The sequence below is a fragment of the Polyergus mexicanus genome, unplaced genomic scaffold, assembly GCF_030449975.1.
Source record: "Polyergus mexicanus isolate NDT 795.1 unplaced genomic scaffold, iyPolMexi1.0 SCAF_14, whole genome shotgun sequence".
NCBI classification, from domain to species: domain Eukaryota; kingdom Metazoa; phylum Arthropoda; class Insecta; order Hymenoptera; family Formicidae; genus Polyergus; species Polyergus mexicanus.
In genome coordinates, this window is record NW_027223334.1 from 2,699,487 (window position 1) to 2,726,912 (window position 27,426).

At 32.6% G+C, this 27,426-nt stretch overlaps 1 protein-coding gene across 1 annotated transcript in view; it reads left to right on the top strand.

The window, feature by feature from the left end:
- Positions 1-24,590, top strand: part of Magu (SPARC related modular calcium binding-like protein magu) — a 54,306-nt gene extending 29,716 nt beyond the window's left edge. The window contains exons 3-9 of the mRNA XM_070306760.1: positions 2,370-2,741; positions 4,007-4,231; positions 6,097-6,174; positions 8,347-8,580; positions 12,832-13,004; positions 18,733-18,898; positions 24,451-24,590. Of these exons, the coding sequence (XP_070162861.1) occupies positions 2,370-2,741; positions 4,007-4,231; positions 6,097-6,174; positions 8,347-8,580; positions 12,832-13,004; positions 18,733-18,898; positions 24,451-24,536 (1,334 nt within the window). The 3' untranslated portion in view covers positions 24,537-24,590. The remainder of the gene's footprint in view (positions 1-2,369; positions 2,742-4,006; positions 4,232-6,096; positions 6,175-8,346; positions 8,581-12,831; positions 13,005-18,732; positions 18,899-24,450) is intronic.
- Positions 24,591-27,426: the final 2,836 nt, after the last annotated feature.

Here is a 27,426-nt window from a genome sequence, read left to right on the forward strand (position 1 = left end):
TCATGTCAAGCTTTGCTCGGTTTTTGCCGTCAATTTGCTGTCAAGTTATGTCAACAAGCTTTGTCACCAAAACACAAGCTTAATGCGGACACAGATGGCACTGGATTTGTTACCAAGTTTTGAGCGAATTTGATGCCAATTTGGCAACAATTTGTTATCAAATTGCTTACTGGGATATATCACATATGTATTGTTATATATTATTACTGTAATTGATTTTAGTTTTGCCGTCAAACAAACATCAGAAAATGACGTCTCGTGGATATGATATATCGATATCATTTTCGGGTCTCATAAGACCTAACTTAGAATGTCTAAGTGGTTATTTTGTGACCACAATTTACCGTCATTATGACGTCAGTTTGCTACTTGGGATATGTTTCTAAAATATTTCTGTAATATTATTGAAAGGTGTAATATTTCAAATGGAATATTGCAGCAATGTATCAGAAATATTACATGCCGAGTGGGATGAAACCGTTCAATTAAAACAAAGTAAACATTAATTAACATCGTTACTCTTATAACATATGTCAAGATCAATATCATTGGCAAGTTGTCAGTTAATGCAAACAAATTCTCTCTAGAATGCGTTTCAGAAGCTTACTTTGGTTACTATACATCGTTCCAAAACCTTCGGTACGACTGTGCGTTAATCCTATATCACCGTTCTAAAACGTTTCGTTGGTCGACCACGAAGATGACTTTTATGATCTTCCAAAATCGATAGGTTGTGATGGTTACCAAGACAAAGCGCGGGAAAAATACAAAGGCTGAGTCTACAATAGATGTAGTAAGTTTTTAGCCTTCTGCTCTAATTCCTAAAATATGATATAATTTCTATTCAGAAATGTTTCCCGCACTGCTTGAAGCTCTAATCTCTAAGCTTTAAGCGAGCTAGCCAGATTCCAGCTCTTAAAGCTCACGATTTAAAGCTTTCGATCGATATACTTCTATAAAGCCTAAAGACTTTATACCTATTGTAGACCCAGGCTAAGTGTATTTCAGTTAGTCTGAAGAATTTTTAATATATGTCTACTTAAACAATATTAATTAATATTATCGAATAATAATATAGTATAAAATACATAATTAATATAATATCTTAATTTTATTATAAAAATTTATAATATTATAATATTATAATAATAATATTGGCCTAATTTATACCGATTTACTTTAATACATATTAAGTACTATGCTGACTAGTCATAGCCATTCCTTTAAAAAATGAAATGGTTGTGATTGGTCAGTATAGTATCTCATACAGCACCGCAAGATTGCAATAACATTGCAGCAACAAATTTTTCAGTACACATTCGACTTCCTTCAGTGACAGAGAATATCTAAGAGAAATAAGAAAAAATTCAATTTGCAATTGCGTAAATTCACAATTTCTTTATATCCGAAATATTCAGATATCCGGATGCAAAAAGATTGTGGTGAATTTACGCATACAACGAGTTTTTTCACATCTTTCTTGTCTTTATATAATCTCAAAATTTATTTATTAAAATTTGAAGTATCTTGCATATTAGAAAATTATTATCAAATTTTTGATTTTATATAAGAATGGAAACTATTAAAAGAATTCTTAATCCAATGTCTGAGCCTCTGTATTAGGGTCATATCATACTTAAATTAACAAAAATAGTTATTATATCTTTTTAATCTTACTAGCCGCTCTTTGTAAACTTTATATAATCATCATGATTAAAAATTAAATGCGGAATAGATAGCGCAACATGCGCCGCTTAGTGGTAAACGAATGAACTAGCGATTATTGAATACTTTTTTTGTAATATTTTCGGAATGTTGCTGTAACATTGCTAAAGTTATATTGTAAAATAATGTCTTTGCAATATTTCTGCAACATTAAAATGCAATATGCAATATTACAATGTTGCAGCAATGTTGTTGCAAGCTTTAATGCTGTATGGGATTAAGTATGTATTAAAGTATATCGGTATGTGTGTGTGTGTGAACTAGGCCACTGTTGTATCGTCAAGACCGTTCCAAAATAATTGTTACTCTGGTTTACCACATCCTTTTAATGTCTCAAACTTCTGAGGTTGACTAAGAATAAGTTTTGGAACGTACCCCTGTGTGGGTATGTGTGTGTGTGCGTGCGTACGCGCGCCTGTATGTGCGTGTGCGTGCGTGCGTGCGCGCACGTATGTGCGTGTGTGTGTGCATACGTGCGCGAATGCTTTTATTATGTATATAAAAAACATTAAATTCAAAAGTATCATTACGTGTTACACCCCATTTTGACAATTATTTTGAATTCTCTTTCTCTCTCTCTCTCTCTCCTTTACACAATAATTGAAAGTTAAATTTGACGAATGATATTGTTGACTTATATTTAGAAACACCAGCATGCTTCTCAGCAAGACTAACAACTCGACTGGGCGCACGGCTTATCTGTCAACACGATGGGACATATGCACCGATTCAATGTCACATAGAGACTGGGTATTGTTGGTGTGTAACACCGCAAGGTCGGCCGTTACCCGATACATCAGTAAGACACCAAAAACCAAGATGTTTGAGATTCGACTCCAAATCTCCTGCTTCTACTAGGAACGGTCTAACGCGCCATTCACCAAGAAAACAGCGGAGGCAGTATAGTAGCAACAGACATCGTAATACTTGCGATCGAACGGAAAAGTCTAAATTCAATGAAAATCTCATTGAAAATTTCAAAATTGAATATAGACGGATTAATATATCCATTGATGGTAAGTAATATAAAATTGCTCCAAAACAATAACCTAATTCAAATAATAATCTGGTTAAACAGAAAGAGAAATCAAAAGGATTAACTAAAGTTAATTTTTAAGTAAACAGGTGTTTTTATAAGAAAATATTGATAAAAATTCTCCAATATACAATCATAAAAAAGTATTCATAAATTTTTATTCTCTTTTATAGAGTTTTGTATATTTTATTCTAATAAACATTATAATATTTAATCAAAAATATTTTTAAAATAAGAGATTTTTCTAAAATATGTAAATAAATAAAACAATATAATTTGAGTTCAAATATACAGGGTATCCCATTTTAAAGGACCCACTCAAATATCTCAGAAACACTGCGTTAAATCGAAAAATGTTTCAAACAAAAGTTGTGTAGCTTCAAGGGGGCCATAAGATGGTGACAATGATTTGACCTTGGAAAATCATTTGAAGGTCATGTAAAGGTCAACTTTAAAATCTTAAATGGAAACCTCCATTTTTTATTTAGTATTCTTGTAGCTGACATCGAGAGCTTTCCAAAACACTATAATAAAGTATTTTTTCATTAAGTACTTTTTAAGTTATTTATATCTTAATCTGAAATATTTTGATATATAAAATAAAACACTTCATAAAATATCATAATATATAATAAAACATACATGTTAGTTAGATTCTGGTTTAAATCCTCTTTATTCTGTAAATTAAAAATTAAATAAAATAAATATGATAAGTAGCATAATCAAATAATTAGTAATAGGTAATAAGTAAAAAGATCTAGCTAAAGAAAATTATTTTGTTTTGTCCTGTGATATAAACCGTCAACTATCGCATCGTATTCCCAAAAACATGTAGAAAGACAAAGGACTTAAAAAAATTTTTTTTTTATCTATAATGTGTGGTGATAGAAATGTCAAAAAACTAATAAAGCGTAATAAGAATAGTAAGAATATAATAAAAGCACAAAATTCTTTACAGTCACTAACGGGATCGATAGCAAGATCATTGCATCTGGGTTTACTTTTTTTTTTTTTTTTAAAAGAAATATATTTTATATCCTTAAAAATAATTGATAAAGTTAGCATATTTAATTTTTTAAGACTAAGGCTGTGTTCCGATATTCACTGCCAGTACTGAAAATAATGTATGTGACATACACACACACGTGCGCGCGTAAGCTATATATTTTCAGTACTGGCAGTGATCGAAACGCAATCTATATATATTAAAGACTGTTAAGATATGCGTTAATCTTCTATTAATAGGTGATAAAAATGTCGAACGGGTGCTGTCATGGAAATTTGGAATTCTAGACAAAGACGGAAATGGTTACTTAGATGCGACAGAGTACAAGGAGCTTAGAAGGCTCGCTAAAAAAGCAGTGAGACCGAAAAAATGCGCACGAACATTCGCTCGTACGTGCGACCTAAATCGAGACTTAAAGCTGTCCAGGCAGGAATGGGGTGCTTGCCTCGCGAATGATTTTACTCGTAAGTTCTATACATACATGTCTCTTACACGCATGTCTTTTTCATTCGGGTGGACAGTACGTATATACATACATACATAATAGCGAATAATGCATGTAATTTCTCTAAACCAAATTTTACATTTATATAAATATTAATTCTTTATTACAAATAATATCGTCTTTTTCGATTTAATGCTAAAATATAGATAATATTTATTTGATAATATAATATTTATGATTAATACATCTTTTTGACATTATTAAAATATATATTTAAAAAAGTAATTGCAAATTAAAATCGAAAAGCTCTTTGAAAAAAATAAGTACTTTTTAATTATTAAATAAAAAGGATAATTATATATATATATTTCTGATATAACTCAAATTATCTATACAGAGTGTCTGATAATTTTTGACATACCCGAAATATGAAGATAGATTAGCTCAAACTTAGTTGAAAAGTCTTGAACCATTTTTTTATAACGCTTAATAAAGTATTATTATTATTGCTTAATTATTATTGAGTAAAGTCTGGCCAATCAGCGCCAACATTTAGTCGGGCGCATATCGGTGGAATGAGTCTTGATTGCGCATATTACCAATCAGACACGACAACATTTCCCAATCGGACATAGACCCAATCGGACACAGACTCGATTGGACACAGATCCGATTGAACACAGTTCCAATCGGACACATACTGTTGCAATCGGACACATTCTCAATCGAACACAGGCTTGATCGGACATAGACCCAATCGGACACAATTCCGATCGGACACATATAATTGCAATCGGACACAGGCCCGATCGGACACAGGCCTGATCGGACACAGGCTCGATTGGATACCATCCCGATCGGACACAGTCCCCATCGCGAAGCTAGGTTCAGCTTACAATTGTTGTGTGGATGGGAAAATGTATGCGTGAACACAGTGGATCCCCCCCCCCCCCTATGGGGGGCTTCACTATCAAAAAATTAGACACATAAGTTTGCGTTGAACCTCGCTTCGCGTGGAAAGTTGTAAATCTATGTGGAACCTTATTTCGCATTAAAAAGTATATGCGTGGAGACAATATGTTCCACTCTACGGGGAGGCTCCACTTCCGGAAGATATAATCTAACCCAAATTTATATATTTCTGATATACTATGTTTGATCGGGGTTGTGTCCGATCAGGGCTGTGTCCAATCGGGCCTGTATCCGATCGGAATGGTGTCCGATTGCAACCATATGTGTCCGATCGGAACTGTGTCCGACTGGGTCGGTGTCCGATCGAGCCTGTGTCCGATTGGGACTATGTCCGATTGCAACAGTATGTGTCTGATCGGAACTGTCTAATCGAGTCTGTGTCCGATCGAGCCTGTGTCCGATCGGGATTGTGTCCGATTGGACATGTGTCCGATGTGCACGCCGTGAAGTGTGCGCTGCATACTATACTACCAGGCGCGCAGTTCACCGACGTGCGCCCGGTTAAAGGTCGGCGCTGATTGGCCAGACTTTGCTCAATAATAACTCCTTTATTAAGCGTTATAAAAAAAATGGTACAGGATTTTTCTTTTTACTTTGACCCAATCTATCTTCACTCTTCGGGTGTGTCAAAAATTACCGGACACTCTGTATGATACTAGAGAATATTATTTTGCAACATTACAACAGTAATGTATGTAACATAATATTATGATAATATAACATTGTTATATAAATGTGTACCTTTCCTTGCTATTATGCGGCGAAACCCAATTTAACTCATATATTCAAGTTTTTCGTGGCAAATTAATATTCTATTTAATGTCTTAAGATTTTGAGAAAAACCGATTTTTTTTCTATCTATAAAATGCAGAAAGAATGAACATTATAACAAATTAATGCATCTTTTTACAGTTTTGAAAAGTAGTCCAACTATTCATCCTCTGCCGACGTTTAACAGCAATCTACCAGATACTAAGGAAGAAGGTGACGGTAAGTTTTATTTGTATTTACAAGAAAATTTGTATTTAAATATATTCTGGCTCATCAATTTTAATAAAAAAATTTTTATAAGTAATTTTCGTCCAATAAAGTTTCGTTGTAAAACCATTTGATACGCTTCTCGGAATTTGCAGAAAAAAAGAATTCATAAAATTTAACGCAAATATACGCGCATGTAAATACTCTTATTAAGACCGCTTCTAATGATTCGTAGCGGCACAACGAAAAGCTCCTGGACTTTCACGCTGGAGACTAGGGTTCGATCCCATACCTTACGAATTTTTTTCCTTCTTATTTTTATATGTGGATGTGTTAAATATGTTTTCTGAATACGCGCGATGATGTTCGATCTCTCGCACGGGTCAACATGAGAGCACCCCCCCAGAAAACCGTCCACAGTCGGACCTTTCGGCCTTTGTGACGGACGATGAAAAATATCACATCACAATACACACACACACACACACACACGTGCGCGCGCGCGCATACATAATATGTACAGAGTGTCCCAATTTAATCTATCACTCCTTTTATTTTTGTTGAGTAAGGTCGAATTAAAAATATGTTTAGAAGTTCAAAGTTGTAGGGTTCAAAGGGAGCCAATAGACGATCTTAAATGGGAACTCCCATTTTTATTATATATTCATGTAGCTTACTTTTCGAAAACATTATAATAAGGTACTTTTTTATTAAGTATTTTTCGAGTTATTTTATATCTTAATCCTGACATATTTTGATATATTATAAAATATAAAATATCTCGTAAAATATTTAATTTTCGATAATCTTATCGTAATACTTTTATATACAGAATAATAGGATGAATCAATTGGTATAAAGAAAATAATTGTTTTTAAGAAAAAAAATGTAATTATCTACAATGTTTTTTTTAAGCAATTATTTGTTTTTTTACATCCATGAAAAACCCATAAAAATTATAGTTTGTTATGTTTATCTCAGTAAATACGAAAAATCACGATAAATATGTTTTAGACAAAAGTTTTAGATCTCACAGAGATAAATATTTTAGGTTGTATATATTTTCACCGTACGAATAATAGTTTTCGAGGAAATGGAGTATAAAAACAGTAATAGCATTAACACAAAAATCCTAACTTTAGAGTGCTCTTTAACTGTGAGTTCCCCCGCCTCTCACAAACTGGAGTGCTTTTTTACCGTGAGTCGCCTCGCTTCTCACAAACCGGGATGCTTTTTAACTGTGAGTCCCCTCGCCTCTCAGAAACCGGGATGCTTTTTTACTGAGTCCCTTCGCCTCTCACAAACCGGGGAGCTTTTTTACTGTGAGTCCTCTCGCCTCTCATGGAAAAGTGTATGCTTGGAAACAATGGGTCCCGTCTTCCTGGAGCGGGGGGCTCCACTACCAAAAAACTAGACAAATAGATTTGCGTGGAACCTCGCTTTACGTGGAAAGTTGCAAACCCATGTAGAATCGTATATGTATTGCAAAGTAGATGTCGAAAACTATCACTCGTACGGTAAAAATGAATAGGACATAAAATGTTTATCTTTGTGAGATCTAAAACTTTTATCTAAAACATTTATCATGATTTTCCGTATTTCTTGAGATAAGCGTAAAAAACTATAATTTTTATGGATTTTTTATGGTTTTCACCATGAAAATCAAATCGCCAATTTTCACTATGATATTCGTAATCAGCGCATCAAAATACGTAAGAATACTGAGTTTCAAAAAAATCGGGGGTGAGTACTTTTCAGACCTAACTCAAAATCTAATAAGATCGTCTATATTGGCCCCCTTTAAACTCTACAAATTTTGTCTAACATATTTTTAATTCAAACTTACTCTACGGAAATAAAAGGGGTGATGGATTAAAATGAGACACTGTATACACGTATATTGTGACCGTGGTTATATTATAAGACTCATCCGAAGAGTTAATTGAAGGATCGTTCTTTATGATCCGATAGATCCTTCGGCAGATTTTGAATTTAATTCCAGACATCCACGTGTTTAGAATATTTGTCATTTGAATATTTTCTGGAAAACGTATTTATTAACAGCACCTACACATATGATATGGTTTTGTCTGTGTCTGCCACCTTCAAAAGAAACATTTCTATGTCTAATTTGGACATAAAAAGTTTTTGTTTATTAAACTATATTTATTAATTTTTTTGCAGCAAATGATTGCATGTCAGATAGACGATCAGTATTGGAAGATCAAAAGCAAAATTCACAAGAAAAATTTTACATACCACAATGTACATCTGATGGAAGATATCATCGAGTTCAATGCTATTCCGGTTATTGCTGGTGTGTATATCAGGATTCGGGTAAGCCAATTCCCGGAACATCCTCGAAGAATCGTACGCCAAATTGTAACCCAGTCCCGACTCCCAGTAGACCTATAAAAGGTAATTAAAGAAAATTCAATTTTTTAGAAGATTATTCAAATTTTTTTCAAATGAAAAGGTATTCTAATCTAAAGCACGTAAAAAATTAGCTTGTCTTGAGAAATTTATAAAAAAAATTTTACATATTATTTTGAAATTTTACATACTTATATTTTTATTTATATTTAAATAAGAAAAGTAAATTTTTCAAAATCTAAATATCAATTATTTTTTTTTGTTTTATAATTAAAAAAAAGCGTTTAAAAAACACATGTTATTGGTTGAATTGATAAAAATAATATATAAATGGTTATGATCACACACTAGATTGTATCTATGATTGTATTCGTAATCACTCTCATTAATCGGACTTGTAGTTTCGATCGAAATTGTAATGGCACTTATATTTCGACCGAACTTGGAATCGAACTCGTCTCAATTTTCGTGTCATCAATCGCTATCTTTCGAATCACTACTTGAGGGTTTTCCCCATTTACAATATCTATACGCTTGCGCGAATGCTTAGGTGATCGTCTTACATATATCGATATAGATCGCACCTTTGCTTGTAATACAATATACCTCAATTGTATACATCACGCCCACCAATTAATTTCAATTAATGCCTACACATCGCATACTATCAATAAGTCAGTTGTTGGCAGCTTACATAATTTGTTGATTGTTCTTTTACATATTCCGCTTGCTGTTTTCAATATAATGACACATTTTACGATCTGTGTTTCGATTACTTTAGCTAATTTCCATTTTAAAGACGGTATGTTATTATTTTAAATTAAAATAATATCATTGATTAATAGATTAGCTTTTTCGAATTTCCATTTAGTTAGATAGATATTTATTTATTTCTTGCCTTTCGGCTTTGAAAGGTGGTTTTACAAAAACTTTATAACTTTAATTTAAAATTGTAATGAGTATATTAATTTAATTAGCATATGTTTAGCAGCGCCAAGTTTTCTTAATTAAAAATTTTTTTATAGTTAAAAATATTTTAAAAGACATTGCAATTTAAATATAGCATCTTTTTAATGTATTAGAAATAATAATAAATAAATTTTATAGTATAAGTTTTTATTAATTGGCGTACAATTTTTTAATATTACTAGTTTTTTGTAAAAAATAAAAACAACTGTTTTGTACAACAGTTTTTTGATTCAAATATAAAATAAAACTATATTACATAAAAAAATTTTATGCGCCCTTTGTTATTTTTTTTACAGATAAGTTTTTAACAATTATATCATTCTTTTTTTTACTATACATTGTACTTATTTTAATAATATATAAAACAATCGAATTTCTAGTAGGCTTAATCAATAACTTGAGTTTGTATTTAATAATAATAATAATAATAATAATAATAATAATAATAATAATAATAATAATAATAATAATAATAATAATAATAATAATAATAATAATAATAACGATAATGATAATGACAATAATGATAATGACAATAATGATAATGACAATACCGGTAATGATAATAATGATAATGGCAATAATGATGACAATAATGATAATGACAATAATGATAATGACGATAATGATAATGACGATAATGATAATGACAATAATCATAATGACGATAATGATAATGACGATAATGATAATGATAATGACGATAATGATAATGATGATAATGCTAACGACAATAATGATAATGAGAATAATAATAATTAATAATAATATTAATAATAATTATAGAAAGACACGGGAACGGTTCTCAGAAACAAAACTCCGTCTACGGCATGCAAAATGTATCTCACATTGTATTTCCCCGATAAATCCTTTATTTCAAACCAACCCTTTTCCAGAAGAGAAAAAAGTCCCTGACCAAGAGACTGCTTATCTTCTGAGGCTTTAAAAAAGCTGAACCTAGCAGTACAAATCTTGCCCCGGCAAATGCCGAGCAATCACATATTTTGCAGTAGGGCCTATTGCACTAAGGCCCAAAAATGTAGATAATAATTGAGAATATTGTGCCCAGAGAGTATCCGTGTCACTAACGCAGCTTCTCGTCTACTTAAGGAGAGAGTCTGATGTAAAAGTTGAAAAAAATCGATATTTTTTCATAAATCAATAGTAATACATCTGAAAAATATGTCCTTAAAGTTACAAACCGAAATTCGAAGTATTAACAGAGTCACAATCGGTTTAACAGCTGCGCATCACGCAGGTATACCGGAGAGCGCGCAGCGCGTCCCTCCGCTTAGTCCGTTGTATGAATAGACTCCAAACATGAGCCGGTATTTGTGAGTCAGCGCGTCTGTGTAATTTGTGTATGTTTGTGTAAATATATTTTCAAGTAGTGAAAAGTGAGTGTATTGGTTACGTAGAAAAAAAAATGTGTATTCAGCTCCAAACCACTTGAATTTCAGCATAAAGATTATTGAGATCGCCGCTTTTATAGTTGTTGGTGTTTTCAATGAAGGCTATTATGCCATATTAAGAATTATGGAAACACTAGACATAACTCCACAGTGCAAATTTTTTGTCGATATTTGCGACGCGAAGCGGTTGAAGAGACAGAAGCGTCGCAGTCTAAGGAGCACAAGAGAGGCTCGAACAGCTCGAAAAGAGCAACGAATTGAGTTACAACATTTTTATGAGGAAGCAGAAGGATTGTTGTATGAGCCTAGAATAGCAGACTAGCGCAAAACAGCTGTAAGTTTCTAAAAATTGTTACTTTTCAATACCCAAACTTTAAACGCGTTTTTCTTGAAACGACTTTTTCCAAATTGGCGTGCAGCATAACTCAAAAAATATTCGATTAATTAACTTGTCCCTGTGCAGCATGTAGATAAATACATTCTCCTCTGAATGAACCAGTACTTTTAGTGATATTGTTAAATTTAATTATTTTTTTTGCATAATTAAAACAAAAATTTTTGGTCAAAAATGCAACTTTTTTTCAAAGTACTGCCATTTCTTCAATTTTGCACTTTTTCTTTTATAATGTGGTTCATCCATAGCGTAATCTTATTAAAAACAATAAAATGTTTCCAAATTTTGTTTCAGGCAAATACAACAGGCGTTATCCTGCACGCCTATGGACAATCCTGACTCTGAGGCCGCGGGGCGAAATATTTTCATAACTCCTATTATAACCATTTTTTTTATAATAAAAAAATAATTTTCTATTTTTTGAAATGCAAATTAAAATGCTCTAAAAGTTTTAACTAAATCGATAGAACCGTTTTTTCAAAAAAAATCCCCAAAATCACCTTATTTTTGGCAAATTACAGGCTCCCCCTTAAACCTTTGATGTAGGAAGCTAAGTCCTCACTCGGCAAATCCCCGAGAAATGTCCTTGACTACCTACATCCGACTATGCTTCTCAAGCCAAATACTAGTCCCGTGTCCCATCCCCGCGGCAACCAGCGTCCAATCGTTTCCTTGGCCAAACAGCAGAAAATACCGACCGCCGACTACGGCCATCAATTCAGCCTTTGATCCAACTCTGACAAGCTAATCGGCTGTCTCATTGTCCTTAATTCTGGAGTGCCGAAACACCCATATCAGGACAACCTCATTCTTCCCTGCCAGCTCTTCCAGGATGCATCTGCAGCCCCAGATCAACCTGGAAGTGAAAATCAGAGCGCCAAAGACTCTAAAAGCTGCCTGACTATGCGCGCAAATGCTGATGCGTTTTCCTCTCTCCTCAGCGGCGAGAAAGTTCTGTCACAATCATATAATAAGGTTATACTCAATAAGATTCGCTATGAATCGAGCCTTTACGTGCCGAAATTCCGTCTTATTTGTATTGTATCCAATTTGCCCATGAAAGTGTACATGAATGTCGGATTATATTTTAAGATTGACTATATTGATAATTATATTCTAAGATTGACTATATTGATAACTATTTTATAAAATAAAATAAAATAGTTTCCATATATTAAATTGATTTTCATTGTTGCTAAATAAAATGGAAAAGAAATAAAAGAGGATACTAGGATTCCATCCATCAATCATTCTATAAATACCTGTTTGTTGGATCATATACTATTGAATTAATTAAGTTAATATTATAAGAAAATATTGCGAACGCTTATACATAAAGACAAAAATTTTTTTCGTTTGATGAATTTAAATGAACCTGTATTTAATTGAACAGGCAGATTATAAATGTAAATACACATTTGAAATGCAGGTTATATAAATAAAAATATATGACAATATTTATCTTTGTCATAATTAATATGTATTTATTATATATTGGTTAACATTAATTTACTTTAATAGGATGTCCAGAGCTAAAAAAACAATTATTCCTTCGAGATCTAATGGACCTTATGCAAGAAAAAATGACAGCATCCAACACTGATTCTGACGAAACTACCACTAAATGGCAAGCTTCTAAGGAAGAAAGGATAGCTACGTGGCATTTTGTGATGCTTGATAAGAATAAAAACAAGGTATATGGGAATACTCCACAAATAATAATCGTATGTTCGCATGCTCAATACCACTTGATATAAAGAAAAAATAAAAGCTATTGTGGTAAATATGCATATTAGGGAGTCCACTTCCAATGATCTTGACCTTGACATATGTTGTCAAAGTCATGACCCTAAGTAACATCCAAGAGGTTTTAGCCGTCGCTGTTAATAAAAAGTTGTTAACAATTAAATTGTACGACAAGAACAAATATTAAATGCGATAATCTAAACTTCTTCGATTTAAGAAAACCATGAATTTTAGATTAATTGTATATTTAAGTATTTAAGTAAATGTATGGGCGGGGGAAAAGCGAAGCTTCTCCCCTTGCAGTTTCATTTCCAAAAAAACTAATCTAACCCAAACCTAATATTTATCCGAAAAATAGAAATTAATTTTCTTTCTGATCATCAATTTCTATTTGAATTTTGATTGCAACAATTAATATTGTGCATATTAAATTTAAATACCAATTTAATTTTTGTATCTTCTATTTTCTTTCCCTAACGCTTCTATACCAGCTTCCGTTTCCATTTATAAATTTCAGTTTCTAAACTCTCTCTTTCTCTCTCTCCTTTGTGTTGAATACACTCTTATCTGACTCAGGCGGTTAAGGATCGCATTGAGGATTGAGGGTACTGTCTCGTCGCCATTTCTTGTCAGGGCCGGTATGCCTCAGGGCTCTGTTCTGGGACCCTTGCTATTCACTTTATATCTAGTTGACTTTGGTTTTGTGATCAAACACTGCAAATACAATTTTTATGCTGACGATCTCTAACATTCATTGTGAACCAAGAGATTTATCTGACACTATCCGGAAGGTCAATGAAGACATTGCTGCTATTCTTGGCTGGTCGACTGCTAACAAGCTCATCTTAAACTCAGATAAGACTCAGGTTATAATTCTAGGAAACTCGAGATTTATCAACGCCATTGATCTGATTATCCTTCCTGAAATAAAGTTGGATAGATCCACAATTCATTATTCTATATCTATTAAGTATCTTGGTGTTACGATCATGAATACTTTATCTTGGGAGAAACAGGTTACTACTGTGGCAAACAAGATTCATTCAGTCCTATATCAGTTCAAACTTTGCAGGCACTTATTTCCTGAAACTCGCAAATCTAAGCTCGTCATTTCATTAATCTATCCACGTTAATTATTGCTGTGCAGCTTATACTGACATGACTGCCAAACATGATCTGAGACTTCATAGAGTAGAGAATTCCTGTATTAGATTTATTTTTAACGTAAGAGCTGACGCGCACATTACACCTTACTACGAAAGGCTACGTTGACTTAAAGTCGATTCTCGGAGGGATTCTGAGGAAGTGAAAACTTCGTTGGATGCTTATTCTATAAGATATTTCAAACTAAACAACCAAGTCCTCTGCATTCCAATTTTAATTGCAGGAGCATAACAACGGACCGTGCCACTAGAGCTCCGAAAGATATTTTAATTCAGCCACAGTGCAGGATTGAATTATATAAACGCTCTTTCAGACTTTCATCAGTTAGATGTTAGATTATGGAAAGGTCTTCCTCCATCCATCCAGAATGTGACGATACTGAGTGATTTTAAACAAAAGCTATATACGCATTTGCTCGGTCGTGCACCATCATGACTAAGGTTATGATTTTGGATGTTCTTAATACTCTGGCATACCTTAAAAGTTATATATATTGTTGCGTCCGCGGTTCGAAATTGATATTACTCGAATACGTGCGACACAACCGGCACTCGCAATGTAAATAAAGGACACGTATTAAAAAGAACGAGAAGAACTTTAATATAACAACACAGAACACTATTATACAAGGAACACAGAACAATAACGGTTATCGTAATCTCAAATACGTCCGCCCGGAATGACATCCGTCGCGAGACTCTAAGATGACCGATCTCTCTCCAGATGTCCGCCATTGTTTAACAACAACCCTTAGCAACATTCTCCCGGAGACGGGTACAACAGATTCAGGAATAACGGCCACAGACGACCCGCAGCGACGCAACAATATATTTAAAGTCTAGCTATACACATCCCAGCAAGCAAAATGATGCAAACTTTGCGCAAAGTTGCCTGTATAGCAAAATTGTAACAAGGTGTGTCCGGAAAAAGCTTAGCTTTTGCTGGCAAGGCTTGTCGCAATAGTGTGATGCACATTTTACGCAAATAATAGAGCAACCCTTGCCGTGCACGGCATGACAGCAAATTTGTGGCAAGAACAGGACAAACCTTGCTGTGCACGGGATGACAGCAAATTTGTGGCAAGAACAGGACAAACCTTGCTGTGCACGGGATGACAGCAAATTTGTGGCAAGAATAGGGCAAACCTTGACGTGTACGGCATGATAACAAATTTATGGCAAGAATAGAGCAAACCTTGCCGTGCACGGGATGACAGCAAATTTGTGACAAGAATAGGGCAAACTTTGCCGTGTATGGCATGATAGCAAATTTGTGATAATTCTCTGTATAGGATGATTCAGAAACTCTGCGACAAACTCTGAGGAACGATAAATCTCGCAGAGAAGAATATTTTCTGTGAAGCAATCCATCATGTTTTCTGACGCGTCGTTTAAGAATATGCGACCGAGCAGACAAGAGTCTTAGGTGGCATTTATTATAATTATGAGATGATGATAATATATGAATAATTGAAAATGAATTCATAATATAATGAATATATGAATTTTATACCATATATATTTACATTTTAAGTAAACAATAAACGGATGATTTAAATTTTTTTAGACATTTATCTGCCCGATCTAAGAGAGACGATTAGTCCAATATCTTAATTCCCTATGTTTGGGATTGTATCAGTAATTGAACTGATAGAAATAATTATATTTTAAACCTTCTGTCAGTTGCTTTTTGCAAGCTTAAGCAGTGGTATCAACGCAGAGTACTAATACAAGATGGATGCATATAGCGCGTCGCATAACGATGAACAAACAAACTATCGGCTGAATACTATATTTTTATAAAGTTTGTAATAAAGTAAAGTTGTAAATTTGCTGTCATGCCATGCATGGCAAGGTTTGCTCTGTTATTTGCATGAATTTTGCATCTCGTTGTGCCAGAGTATACTTTGTTATGTTCTTTTCGTAAATATGTTATCATATTGTGTACAATAAGGTTTGCTCTGTTCTTGTCGTAAATTTGCTATTATAGCGTGTATAACAAAATTTGCTACTAATTGATGTAAAGTTTGTGTTACACCGTGAATAGCATCATACGTGTTCTTCTTTGCGTAAAATTTACGAGCAAGCCTTTTTCTATTATTTACAGCATCGTGAGACAAAAAATGTTGCCGTCAATTTGCTTCAAACTTTTTGACAAACCAAAACAAGACAAATGTTTGCTAGACAGTTGTTGTCAAAATTAAAGCATACCTTGTCGCAAAGCTTTGGCAAAATGTGATTTTAACATTCTTGACTATCTGGGATATTTTACATACATATTGTTCTTTTTTTTGCACATGTTTTTGACATAATGCATACTTTTACATTTACACATCTACACATGTATATGCAAACATTTATACTCTTACATATTTACACATATACATATACATATATATATATATATATATATATATATATATATATATATATATATATAATAATAATAATAATGAATTCATAATATGATGAATATATGAATTTTATATATACAATATATATATATATATACAATATATATATATATATATATATATATATATATATATATATATATATATATATACTCTTGTTTGCGCGGTCGCATATTCTTAGACGACGCGTCAGAAAACATGATGGATTGGTTCACAAAAAATATTCCTCTCTGCGAGATTTTCATTCCTCAGAGTTTGTCGCAAAGTTTCTGAATCACCTTACACAGAAAATTACCACAAATTTGCTATCATGCTGTGCACGGCAAGGTTTGCTCTATTCTTGCCACAAATTTGCTGTCATGCCGTGTACGGCAAGGTTTGCCCTATTCTTGCCACAAATTTGCTGTCATCCAGTGCACAGCAAGAGTTGTCCTGTTCTTGCCACAAATTTGCTGTCATGCCGTGTACAGCAAGGTTTGCTCTATTATTTGCGTAAAATGTGCGTCACACTATTGCGACAAGCCTTGCCAGCAAAAGCTAACCTTTTTGCAGACACATCTTGTCACAATTTTGTTGTAAAGGCATGCTTGAATTTGCTGCAAACTTTGCATCATTTTTAAGCTACAAGAATATGTAATGAAAAATAGGGGGTTCCATTTAAGAAATTAGAGGTGTCCTTGACTTGACCTTAATGATGCCATCTAAGGTCAAACCAATGACACCATCTTATGTTCCCCTCAAAACCATACAATTTTTGTTCAAAACGTTTTTCTCTAAAATGCTTAGTAAAATGCCTAGTTTTAAAAGAAAAGGGGTGTACAGGTGGTCTAGGACACCCTATATACATACACTTACATAGCCGGACGCACGTCGGTGAGCCGCGCGTCGTGAAGTGTGCGCATACTACCAGGCGCGCGGCTCACTGATGTGCGCCCGGTTAAAGATCGGCGTTAAAATTGACCAGATTTTACTTAATAATAACTTCTTTATTAAGCGTTATAAAAAGAAATGGTTCAGGACTTTTCGATTTAGTTTGACCCAATCTACTTCCACCTTTCGTTTGGTCACTTACTTGTTGGACACCCTGTATACCATCATTAGCGTAAGCAACAACCATTGCTAAGCAACGATAGCGATCATCGGTAAAAAAAGTTAGAAAATAGGCATACAGCAGTCTGTATATCTCTTGCAAGCAAATGCAGTACAGTGACACAGTAGAATGTGTACATTGTCTTCTTTCTCCTCTTCACATAGCCAGGAAGTTCTCTGCTCTAGTCTTAGATTATAAATGTGTCCTAAGGGTAATATGACTTGTCAGAAGGCCAATTTCAATTCTCAACTTCCTTTGGTTCATTAGCAAGTTCTTTCATTCTATTCGATAAGGACTGTTCTTTCATCAGTGTTTTGGATTGCCGGCAGCCCCCAGTAGTTTCCCAGATGCTCTTGTGATAGACGATTTTTAATGATTCTTTCGTCAGTGGCAAAAGGGATATCAATAGTCGGGTCACTCTATCTCAACTCCCAACTTTGCCAGCCTGTCTGCCTTTTCATTTCCTGCTATCCCCTGATGACCGAGAACCTAGACTAATATAATCTGGTTCGACTCGTCTAGCCTTGCAATTATCTGCACATACTTAAAAAATTACAGAAGACTCTGTAGTAATCTTATTAAGCGCCATAATAGCCGGTCTACAGAATGAGCAGATTATTCTGATCCCGGTTTCTGTTTTTAAAGACCAGTAATTCTATTTTAAATAAACCTCTCCCACCTCATTATAACAGACCAGAGCCTCATACAGTACACTATTTCGACGTTGCATATATTAAATTTTAATAATGTGCAATTTTATGTAGGAAATTCCAAAAATTAAGAGAGATAACAATTGCTCATTTTTTATAAGCAGTTTCAGCATCTGGATACAAAATATAAATTTTTTATTTGAAATTTTCAAGAAATCAATATTAGTCCTCTTAGAACTCCCCTAACAAAAGATCGGTAGAAGAAAGTTTTAAAAATATTTTAATAGAACAATAACCGAATTAAAAATTAAGCTAGTTACATTAGAAAAATTAACTCATGTAATGGTCATATTTCACAGGTTTTAGAAAAGAAAGAATGGAAAAGTTTTCGTACAATGGTGGCAAATAGTAGACAGCTTCGGAGATGTGGCAAAAAATTACCGAGGTACTGTGACATTAATAATGATCGAAGAATCAGCATGACAGAATGGCTCAGCTGTCTCAATGCTCAGCATCCAACAACAGGTAATATATCTTTTATTTTTGTTTTATTTCCTTTATCTAGTTAAAGTTTAATTTTTATTAGAAATAATGAAAATTTATTTTATCTCATCCCATACAGCACTAAAGCTTGCAACAACATTGCTGCAACATTGCAATATTGCATATTGTAGTTTAATGTTACAGGAATATTGCAAAGACATTATTTTACAATATAACTTTAGCAATGTTACAGCAACATTCCGAAAATATTCCAAAAAAAGTATTCGATAATCACTAGTTCATTCGTTTACCGCAATGCGGCGCATGTTGCGCTATCTATTCTGCATTTAATTTTTAGTCACGATGATTATATAAAGTTTACAAAGAGCGGCTAATAAGATTAAAAATATAATAACTATTTTTATTAGTTTAAGTTGTATGACCCTAACACAGGAGACTCAGACATTGGACTAAGAATTCTTGTAATAATTTCCATTCTTATATAAAATCAAAAATTTGATAATAATTTTCTAATATGCAAGATACTTCGTTTGGTCACTTACTTGTCAGACACCTTGTATAATTACATAAAGGCAATTTTTCTCGAATTGCTCAAACATATATAAAATCTAGTATCGTTATATATAATTATATATATCTCTATATGTATAAAATTAACTTTTTCTTATTGGATATCGAAAACATCGGACGCAGTGTCAATATTTGGCCATAATAATATATAATATATAATATATTATAATTGATACATAATAATATATAATATATAATAATATAACCATTATAATATTTCGACGCCACATGTACAGTATTCTTTGATTTTCAGAAGCAATCCTCGATGGATCTCGTTATCGGTTTATAGCTTACTCCATTAGAAAAAGAGAAATGTAATGTTTCTAACCGATAGTGGTTGAAAGTTTCTTCTGTTTCTTAGTCGGCTTCCGAGAATTTGACCATGGTTTGCTTTAGCCTGGTCACATCTTTCGTTATATTTTGTTTTATCTTTTCTTTATATTTTTATTACTTTATATTTTTAATACTTTAATATAATATTTCTCTACTTGAATTTAATATTTCTTAATCTGTGTGGTACTTTCCTTGTTTAATATTTAATGTTGAATTTACATGACTTTCTTAATCTTATCTTTCTCAATATTTGTTGATCTACTTTTAGTGTTTGTTAGATAATTGGTCGGGTTATGACATCTCTTCCCAATTTTCTGTTTTTATTTCTATCGCTATCGCTATCACCTATCGCTATTAGGGCCGTCTTAAGCATTAGTACCACCCGTGTGCCAGCGAACAATTGCCGCCCCCAAGTTTTTTATTTGTTCAAATCGTTCTTCAATCTTTGAAATGGTAATGTCTATGATAGTGTAGAAAAAATTTATTTTGTAATTGGTTTTAGGATCTGATATTATTGTCGTTATACTTTCGTAATCAAACATTCGTTTTTTCTTCCGTGGTCTGACACTTGTGTCATTTGGAAAAATTACTTCACAATCCATTTCAGTCGCTATTTCTTGAGCAACATTCAACATAATTTTGTACTCATTATCCGATCTTATTTCTTTTAAAAAGGAAAGTTAATTATCTAACATATTTATTAAACTAGGAACAATCATATTTGGATTTTGCATATCTTTGCTAACATCATTTATATTTCCTAAAATCTTGTACCAAACAATTACGGAACAAATAAACTGAAAGCTTTTAATTTTAACAATAAGATATTTAGCTAAATTTTTGGTATCATTGTCTTTGGATTCGTCACTATAAATAGAGTATAAAGAGTCATAAACATGATGTAAATTAAATATCAGAGCTTTGATTGATTCTACTCGATTGATTTTACTCTCTCAGCAAGTATTTGACAAGGTTTTAGCGTTAGACTTTAGTTTTTAATACATTCCAGCGATGAGTAGAGGCTGAAAAAAAATGATATAATTCTTGAATTATATTGAAAAAATTTGTAATCTCCAATGAACCCCTAGCAGCGTCATTTACTACTAAATTTAAACTATGTGCTCCACAAGATATAAAAAACACTCTAGGATTGATATCAAGAATTTTTTTCTGAAGACCATTATTTTTTCCCTTTATATTAGCCCCATTGTCGTAGCCTTGATCTATGAGATCATTTATATTTATATTTTCATTATACAAAAATTTTAAAAAGAAATTGGTCAATCCTTGACCGGTCGTATCAGTCACAGGGAAAGAACTTAAAAAAATGTTCTCTAATTTCTACTTTTTTTTAATCTTCGTTCAGAAACACAAAACATACAACTATTGTGATTTGTTCTTGGTGTCTAATGTCTGGTGTACAATCTAGAATCACAGAATAATATTTTGATTTATGTAATAGATGACTAATTTCATTTTTAACTTTTTGGCCTAATATAGATATGAACTCATTTTGAATATTATGATCTAAGCAATAAGGTAAACATTTACTATCAGATTGAATGCGCCTGATGTGCTCTGCTAAAACATTATCGAAAATAGATATTGTTTCTATCATTTAAAAAAAATTGCCGTTATTTCGTTCCAAATACTTATCACAGAGCTCCTAAAAGCTAAATTTTGCTCCGCCAAATATTCACACACACACACACAATCACATAAATAATTCTTTCTAGAACAAGTATCCAGTTTTTTTTTCTAAATTTATAAGTTTTTTATTTTCACAGTCTATAGTTGTTTCAAGTTTCAAAGATTTTTTCAAATTTATAACTAACAATATATTCTTAATATGCTCTTTACTTTTTTTATGCCTTTCAAGCGCTTGAGATAAATGTTTTCAGTCGTTAAAACCATTACAATCAGACAAACAATTTACAATTAAAACAATAAACCGCATTTTTAGATTCTGAGTATCTCAGCCACTCCCTTAGAATTCTTTCATTATTGCTCAATTTTTTATAATAATAAATTGTTGAAAATGACCTATTTTGTTTGTCAAACGGAAAAGAAATATTTTTTATTTGTATTGATCCTAGTTCTAACAAAGTGAGTCTCATTTGATCCGAAACAAACTTTGGCCAAAAACCAATGTGTCTTAGAATTACTTCCTGATGATTTGCCGATGATGTACTTTCAATTAGTTGGTCAACTGTTGAGCCCTGACTGTTAGTTTTATCAAGAACATTTTCATTAGGAATTGCTTTTTGAGTGGCCTCAAACGAACGTTCTTCTCTCGATAAATTCTCCTGTTTGTGTGTAGGAATCTTTTGTGTTAAGAAGTTTTTTAATGGTGTGGTAAATTTTTTTACTGATTCTTTTTCCCAATCTTCTCTTACGATATTCAAATCCAGATAAACGCTTTCGACTGTCTGACATCTAGATATAATAAATAAATGAAATCTATTTTATGTTTTGAAATACGAAAACACCAAAAAATGATATATAACAAATAATAACTTTCAATTCAGAAATTTCCCCCACATGTTTTGGAAAATAAGTTAAATAGTTCGAGAAACTAGTGAGACCTAATTTGAATCGGTTATTTGAGAGGGTTTATCCCATTGGGGATATATCCTAATAAATATATTTTTTTCGAAAGTGAGTTATGTTTAAAGATCAATTGGTTAAATGAGAACGCATCGTTTAGAAAAAAAAACATTATTTTGACATTGACGAAACAAACCAACACATTGGTCAAAGGCATAGCATTCACTATAAAATTTGGATCTACATGCAATCCAGCAAGCAAAATGATGCAAACTTTGCGCAAAGTTTGCAGCAAACTCGAGCATGCCTTAACAAAATTGTGACAAGGTACGTCCGTAAAAAGATTAGCTTTTGCTGGCAAGGCTTGTCGCAATAGTGTGACGCACATTTTACGCAAATAATAGAGCAAACCTTGCTATACACGGCATAACAGCAAATTTGTGGCAAGAATAGAGCAAACCTTGCTATGCACGGGATGACAGCAAATTTGTGGCAAGAATAGGGCAAACCTTGCCGTGTACGGCATGATAACAAATTTGTGATAGTTTTCTGTATAGGGTGATTCAGAAACTCTGCGACAAACTCTGAGGAATGATAAATCTCGCAGAGAAGTATATTTTTTGTGAACCAATCTATCATGTTTTCTGACGCGTCGTTTAAGAATATGCGACCGAGCAGACAAGAATCTTAGGTGGCATTTATTATAATTATGAGATGATGATAATATATGAATAATTGAAAATGAATTCATAATATAATGAATATATGAATTATATATATATATATATATATATATATATATATATTCCAATTGTAAATAGCTGTCCTGGCTTCATTTGTAATATCGCTGTTTGCAAAGTCTGGGTATAATATATGGAAGTGTGTAGTTATATTATAATCAAATATATGTATATGTTTGTGTATGTATGTGAATAATGCGGGTTTTTACTTTCATTATCATGTCAGGTAGTGTTACTAGCTACATTTTTCTTTTAATGTTATTTGCTCTATTCTCCTGATTTTTACTTTTCGCATCGTTTTGTTTCTGCAAGTTATTTCTATATGTTGTTTTACTCGAGTGGAGTACAATGAAATTTCGAAATAGTATACTATACAAGGCTCTGGTATATATTATAACAAGATTATCCCCACTTCCGTCTAATTCAGAGCTGTAACGGCCGCGCGAGACTTGCATGAGTACGTCTTTTCAAAAACACTAGCGAAAGAGAACATTGCGTCCATAAATCTACGCGTTATTACGCAATTAAATTGTTACCCCTAATCACGCTGTTCGAGAGTAGTCTAGTATGGAAGCATGGAAGAAATGTTGGTAAACCTTCGGAAAAACCACCTATATGAAATAATAGGTACGTACCCAATTCTTATTTTTGCCTCCTGAACACGAATATAAAATTTAAAAATGGAGGTCGGACCCGCAAATCGAAGAGAAACGCAAAAGTCCAACCAAACGCGAAAATCCAACCCATGTCTGAGGGATGCATTTTTATTAGTAATAATAATTCACCCCTGGAATATAGGTTTAGGTTAGGTTATATGTTCCGGAAATGGAGCCCTCCCTCGTAGTGAGGGGGGCGGAACCCACTGTGTCCACGCATATACTTTACAACGCGAAGCGGAGTCCATCCCATAATTATTGTGTGGATGGGAAAGGATATGCGTGGACACAGTGGCTTGCGCCCCCTCTACGAGGGGCACTACTTCCGGAAGATATAACCTAACCCAAACCTATATGCCAGGGGTGAATTATTACTAATAAAAATGCATCCCTCGGACATGGATTGAATTTTCGCGTTTCGTTAGATTTTTGCGTTTCTCTTCGATTTGCGAGTCCGACCGCCATTTTTAAGTTTTATATTGGTGTTCAGAAAGCAAAAATACATAAGAATTAGATATTCTTATCCATTATTTTATATAGATGGGTTTTCCGAAGATTTACCGAAATGTTGTGCGTTATTTCAAAAATTTCATCATTTTATATATCATATGTATCTTCTAAAATCTAAAACGTATTAAATTTAAATCCATATATTTATTATATTAATTATATATTTCTATTCAATAATAATTATAAATTTGAATGTTGTTATATGTGAATGTTTCAGTCGATGATTCTGAAAGAACGTCAACGATTCAACCGAGAAGATTAGGTCCAAATCCACTAGATCAATTTCTCAGCGATGACGATTAGCAACATGATGTGATAATAATTATAATTTTTCAAGTTTGTAATTTTATAAAGAGATCATGCTATTAAAATAAATAATTTGCTGGAATTCTTGAAATTTTACTTTTTTGTTATCACCTTTTATCTAATTGTTTTTTCTTATTATTTTAATATTATTTTTGAAAGCTCAAATATTTAAAATACGAATCCTGAAAACTATTAAAATTAAAATTTTTGAAATTTTACTTTGGGTATCTCCTCTTGTATAATTATATTTTCCTAATGCTTTGCCGACTTTTGAAAAGCCCAACAATCTATTGATTTTATTTTTTCATATTTGTATTCTCAACAGTAAATCGGATGGAGCACGAAAATTCTTTCAGATGTATGCTTTAGGCATATACTCATTCATAGAAACAAATGATCCATATATTATTATTGGCGTCGCGACGCTACCGCGTCGCTTGATCATTATAATTTTATTATTACAGGTATTTATTCTTAATTATTATTTTGAATAGAATGTAAGTATAGTTATAAAGTTACAGCTAATTTGTTCTGCTAAACTTTCTGGTTTTTATCCAGCGCTATTAATTCAGAAAATGTGTTCTGTTGTCTTTAAATTGTTAATGTTATATATTTCCGATTTTGCAATAAAAATTGAAAATGTTTGAACAAATAAATTTGGACAGTAAATTCCGATAAAGAAATTTTTGTTTCTTTTATTAGGATCCATGCAATATCAGTAGATTTTACTGATTTCTATACATACTGTATTCTCTTATATAGAAAAATTATACCAAAAAAGAGAGAGGGCGAGGAAGGAAGAGACAGAGGGGAAAAAGAAGAAAAAATGAGAGAGAGAGAGGATGAGAAAGAAGGGAGAGCGAAAAAAGAAGAAAAAAAGAGAAAGATTAAAAGAAGAAAAAGAGAAATAGTCTTATCCCAGCAAGCAAAATGATGCAAACTTTGCACAAAGTTTGCAGCAAACCCGAGCATGTCTTTACAGCAAAATTGTAACAAGGTGTGTCCGGATAAAGCTTAGCTTTTTCTGGCAAGGCTTGTCGCAATAGTGTGATGCACATTTTACGCAAATAATAGAGCAAACCTTGCCGTGCATGGCATGACAGCAAATTTGTGGCAAGAACAGGACAAACCTTGCTGTGCACGGGATGATAGCAAATTTGTGGCAAGAATAGAGCAAACCTTACCGTGCACGGGATGACAGCAAATTTGTGACAAGAATAGGGCAAACCTTGCCGTGTACGGCATGATAGCAAATTTGTGATAATTCTCTGTATAGAATGATTCAGAAACTCTGCGACAAACTCTGAGGAACGATAAATCTCGCAGAGAGGAATATTTTTTGAAGCAATCCATCATGTTTTCTGACGCGTCGTTTAAGAATATGCGACCGAGCAGACAAGTCTTAGGTGGCATTTATTATAATTATGAGATGATGATAATATATGAATAATTGAAAATGAATTCATAATATAATAAATATATGAATTTTATATATATACAGGGTGTCCCATTTTAAAGGACCCACTCAAATATCTCAGAAACACTGCGTTAAATCGAAGAATGTTTCAAACAAAAGTTGTGTGGCTTCAAGGGGGCCATAAGATGATGACAATGATTTGACCTTGGAAAATCATTTGAAGGTCATGTGAAGGTCAACTTTAAAATCTTAAATGGAAACCCCCATTTTTTATTTAGTATTCTTGTAGCTGACATCGAGAGCTTTCCAAAACACTATAAAGTATTTTTTCATTAAGTACTTTTTGAGTTATTTTATATTTTAAACTGACATATATTGATATAAAAAATAAAATATTTCGTAAAATATTCAGTTTTCGATAATTTTACCGTAATACTTCTATGTACAGAATAATAAGACAAATTAATTAGTGCCAAAAAAAAAATAATTGTTTAAAAAAATACATCGTAAATAATTTTCTATGTTTGGGATTGTATCAGTAATTGAACTGATAGAAATATTGTAATTATATTTTTAATCTTCTGCCAGTTGCTTTTTGCAAGCTTTATATACTTCTCATGACTAAAAATCAAATACGAGATGGATGCATATAGCGCGTCGCATAACGATGAACAAACGAACTATCGGCTGAATACTATATTTTTGTAAAGTTTGTAATAAAATAAAGTTGTAAATTTGCTGTCATGCCATGCATGGCAAGGTTTGCTCTGTTATTTGCGTGAATTGTGCATCTCGTTGTGCCAGAGTATACTTTGTTCTGTTCTTTTCGGAAATATGTTATCATATTGTGTACAATAAGGTTTGCTTTGTTCTTGTCGTAAATTTGCTATTACAGCGTGTATAATAAAATTTGCTACTAATTGATGTAAAGTTTGTGTTACACCGTGAATAGCATCATACATGTTCTTCTTTGCGTAAAATTTACGAGCAAACCTTTTTCTATTATTTACAGCATCGTGAGACAAAAAATTTTACCGTCAATTTGCTTCAAACTTTTTGACAAACCAAAACAAGACAAATGTTTGCTAGACAATTGTTCTCAAAATTAAAGCACACCTTGTCGCAAAGCTTTGGCAAAACGTGATTTTAACATTCTTGGCTATCTGGGATGGTATAGCGCTTTCATTCAAGTACATGCATGTTGAAGTTTTTTTTACATTCTTTTTGTAAAGACAATGAACTTAAAAAGAGATATTTAAAATAATATCTTTTTATAATAGCTGTGCTATTAATTTTTTATAAGATATTAATTTATTTATGGAATAAATTTTTTTTGTATTAAAACAATGTGTATATGTATAAAACGGTATAAATGTTTTCAATATTTTATTTCTTCTTAAATTAATCGCTCTTACAAAAAATGTATTCAACAATTTTTATATATTTAAACATATTAAAACAAATTTATTG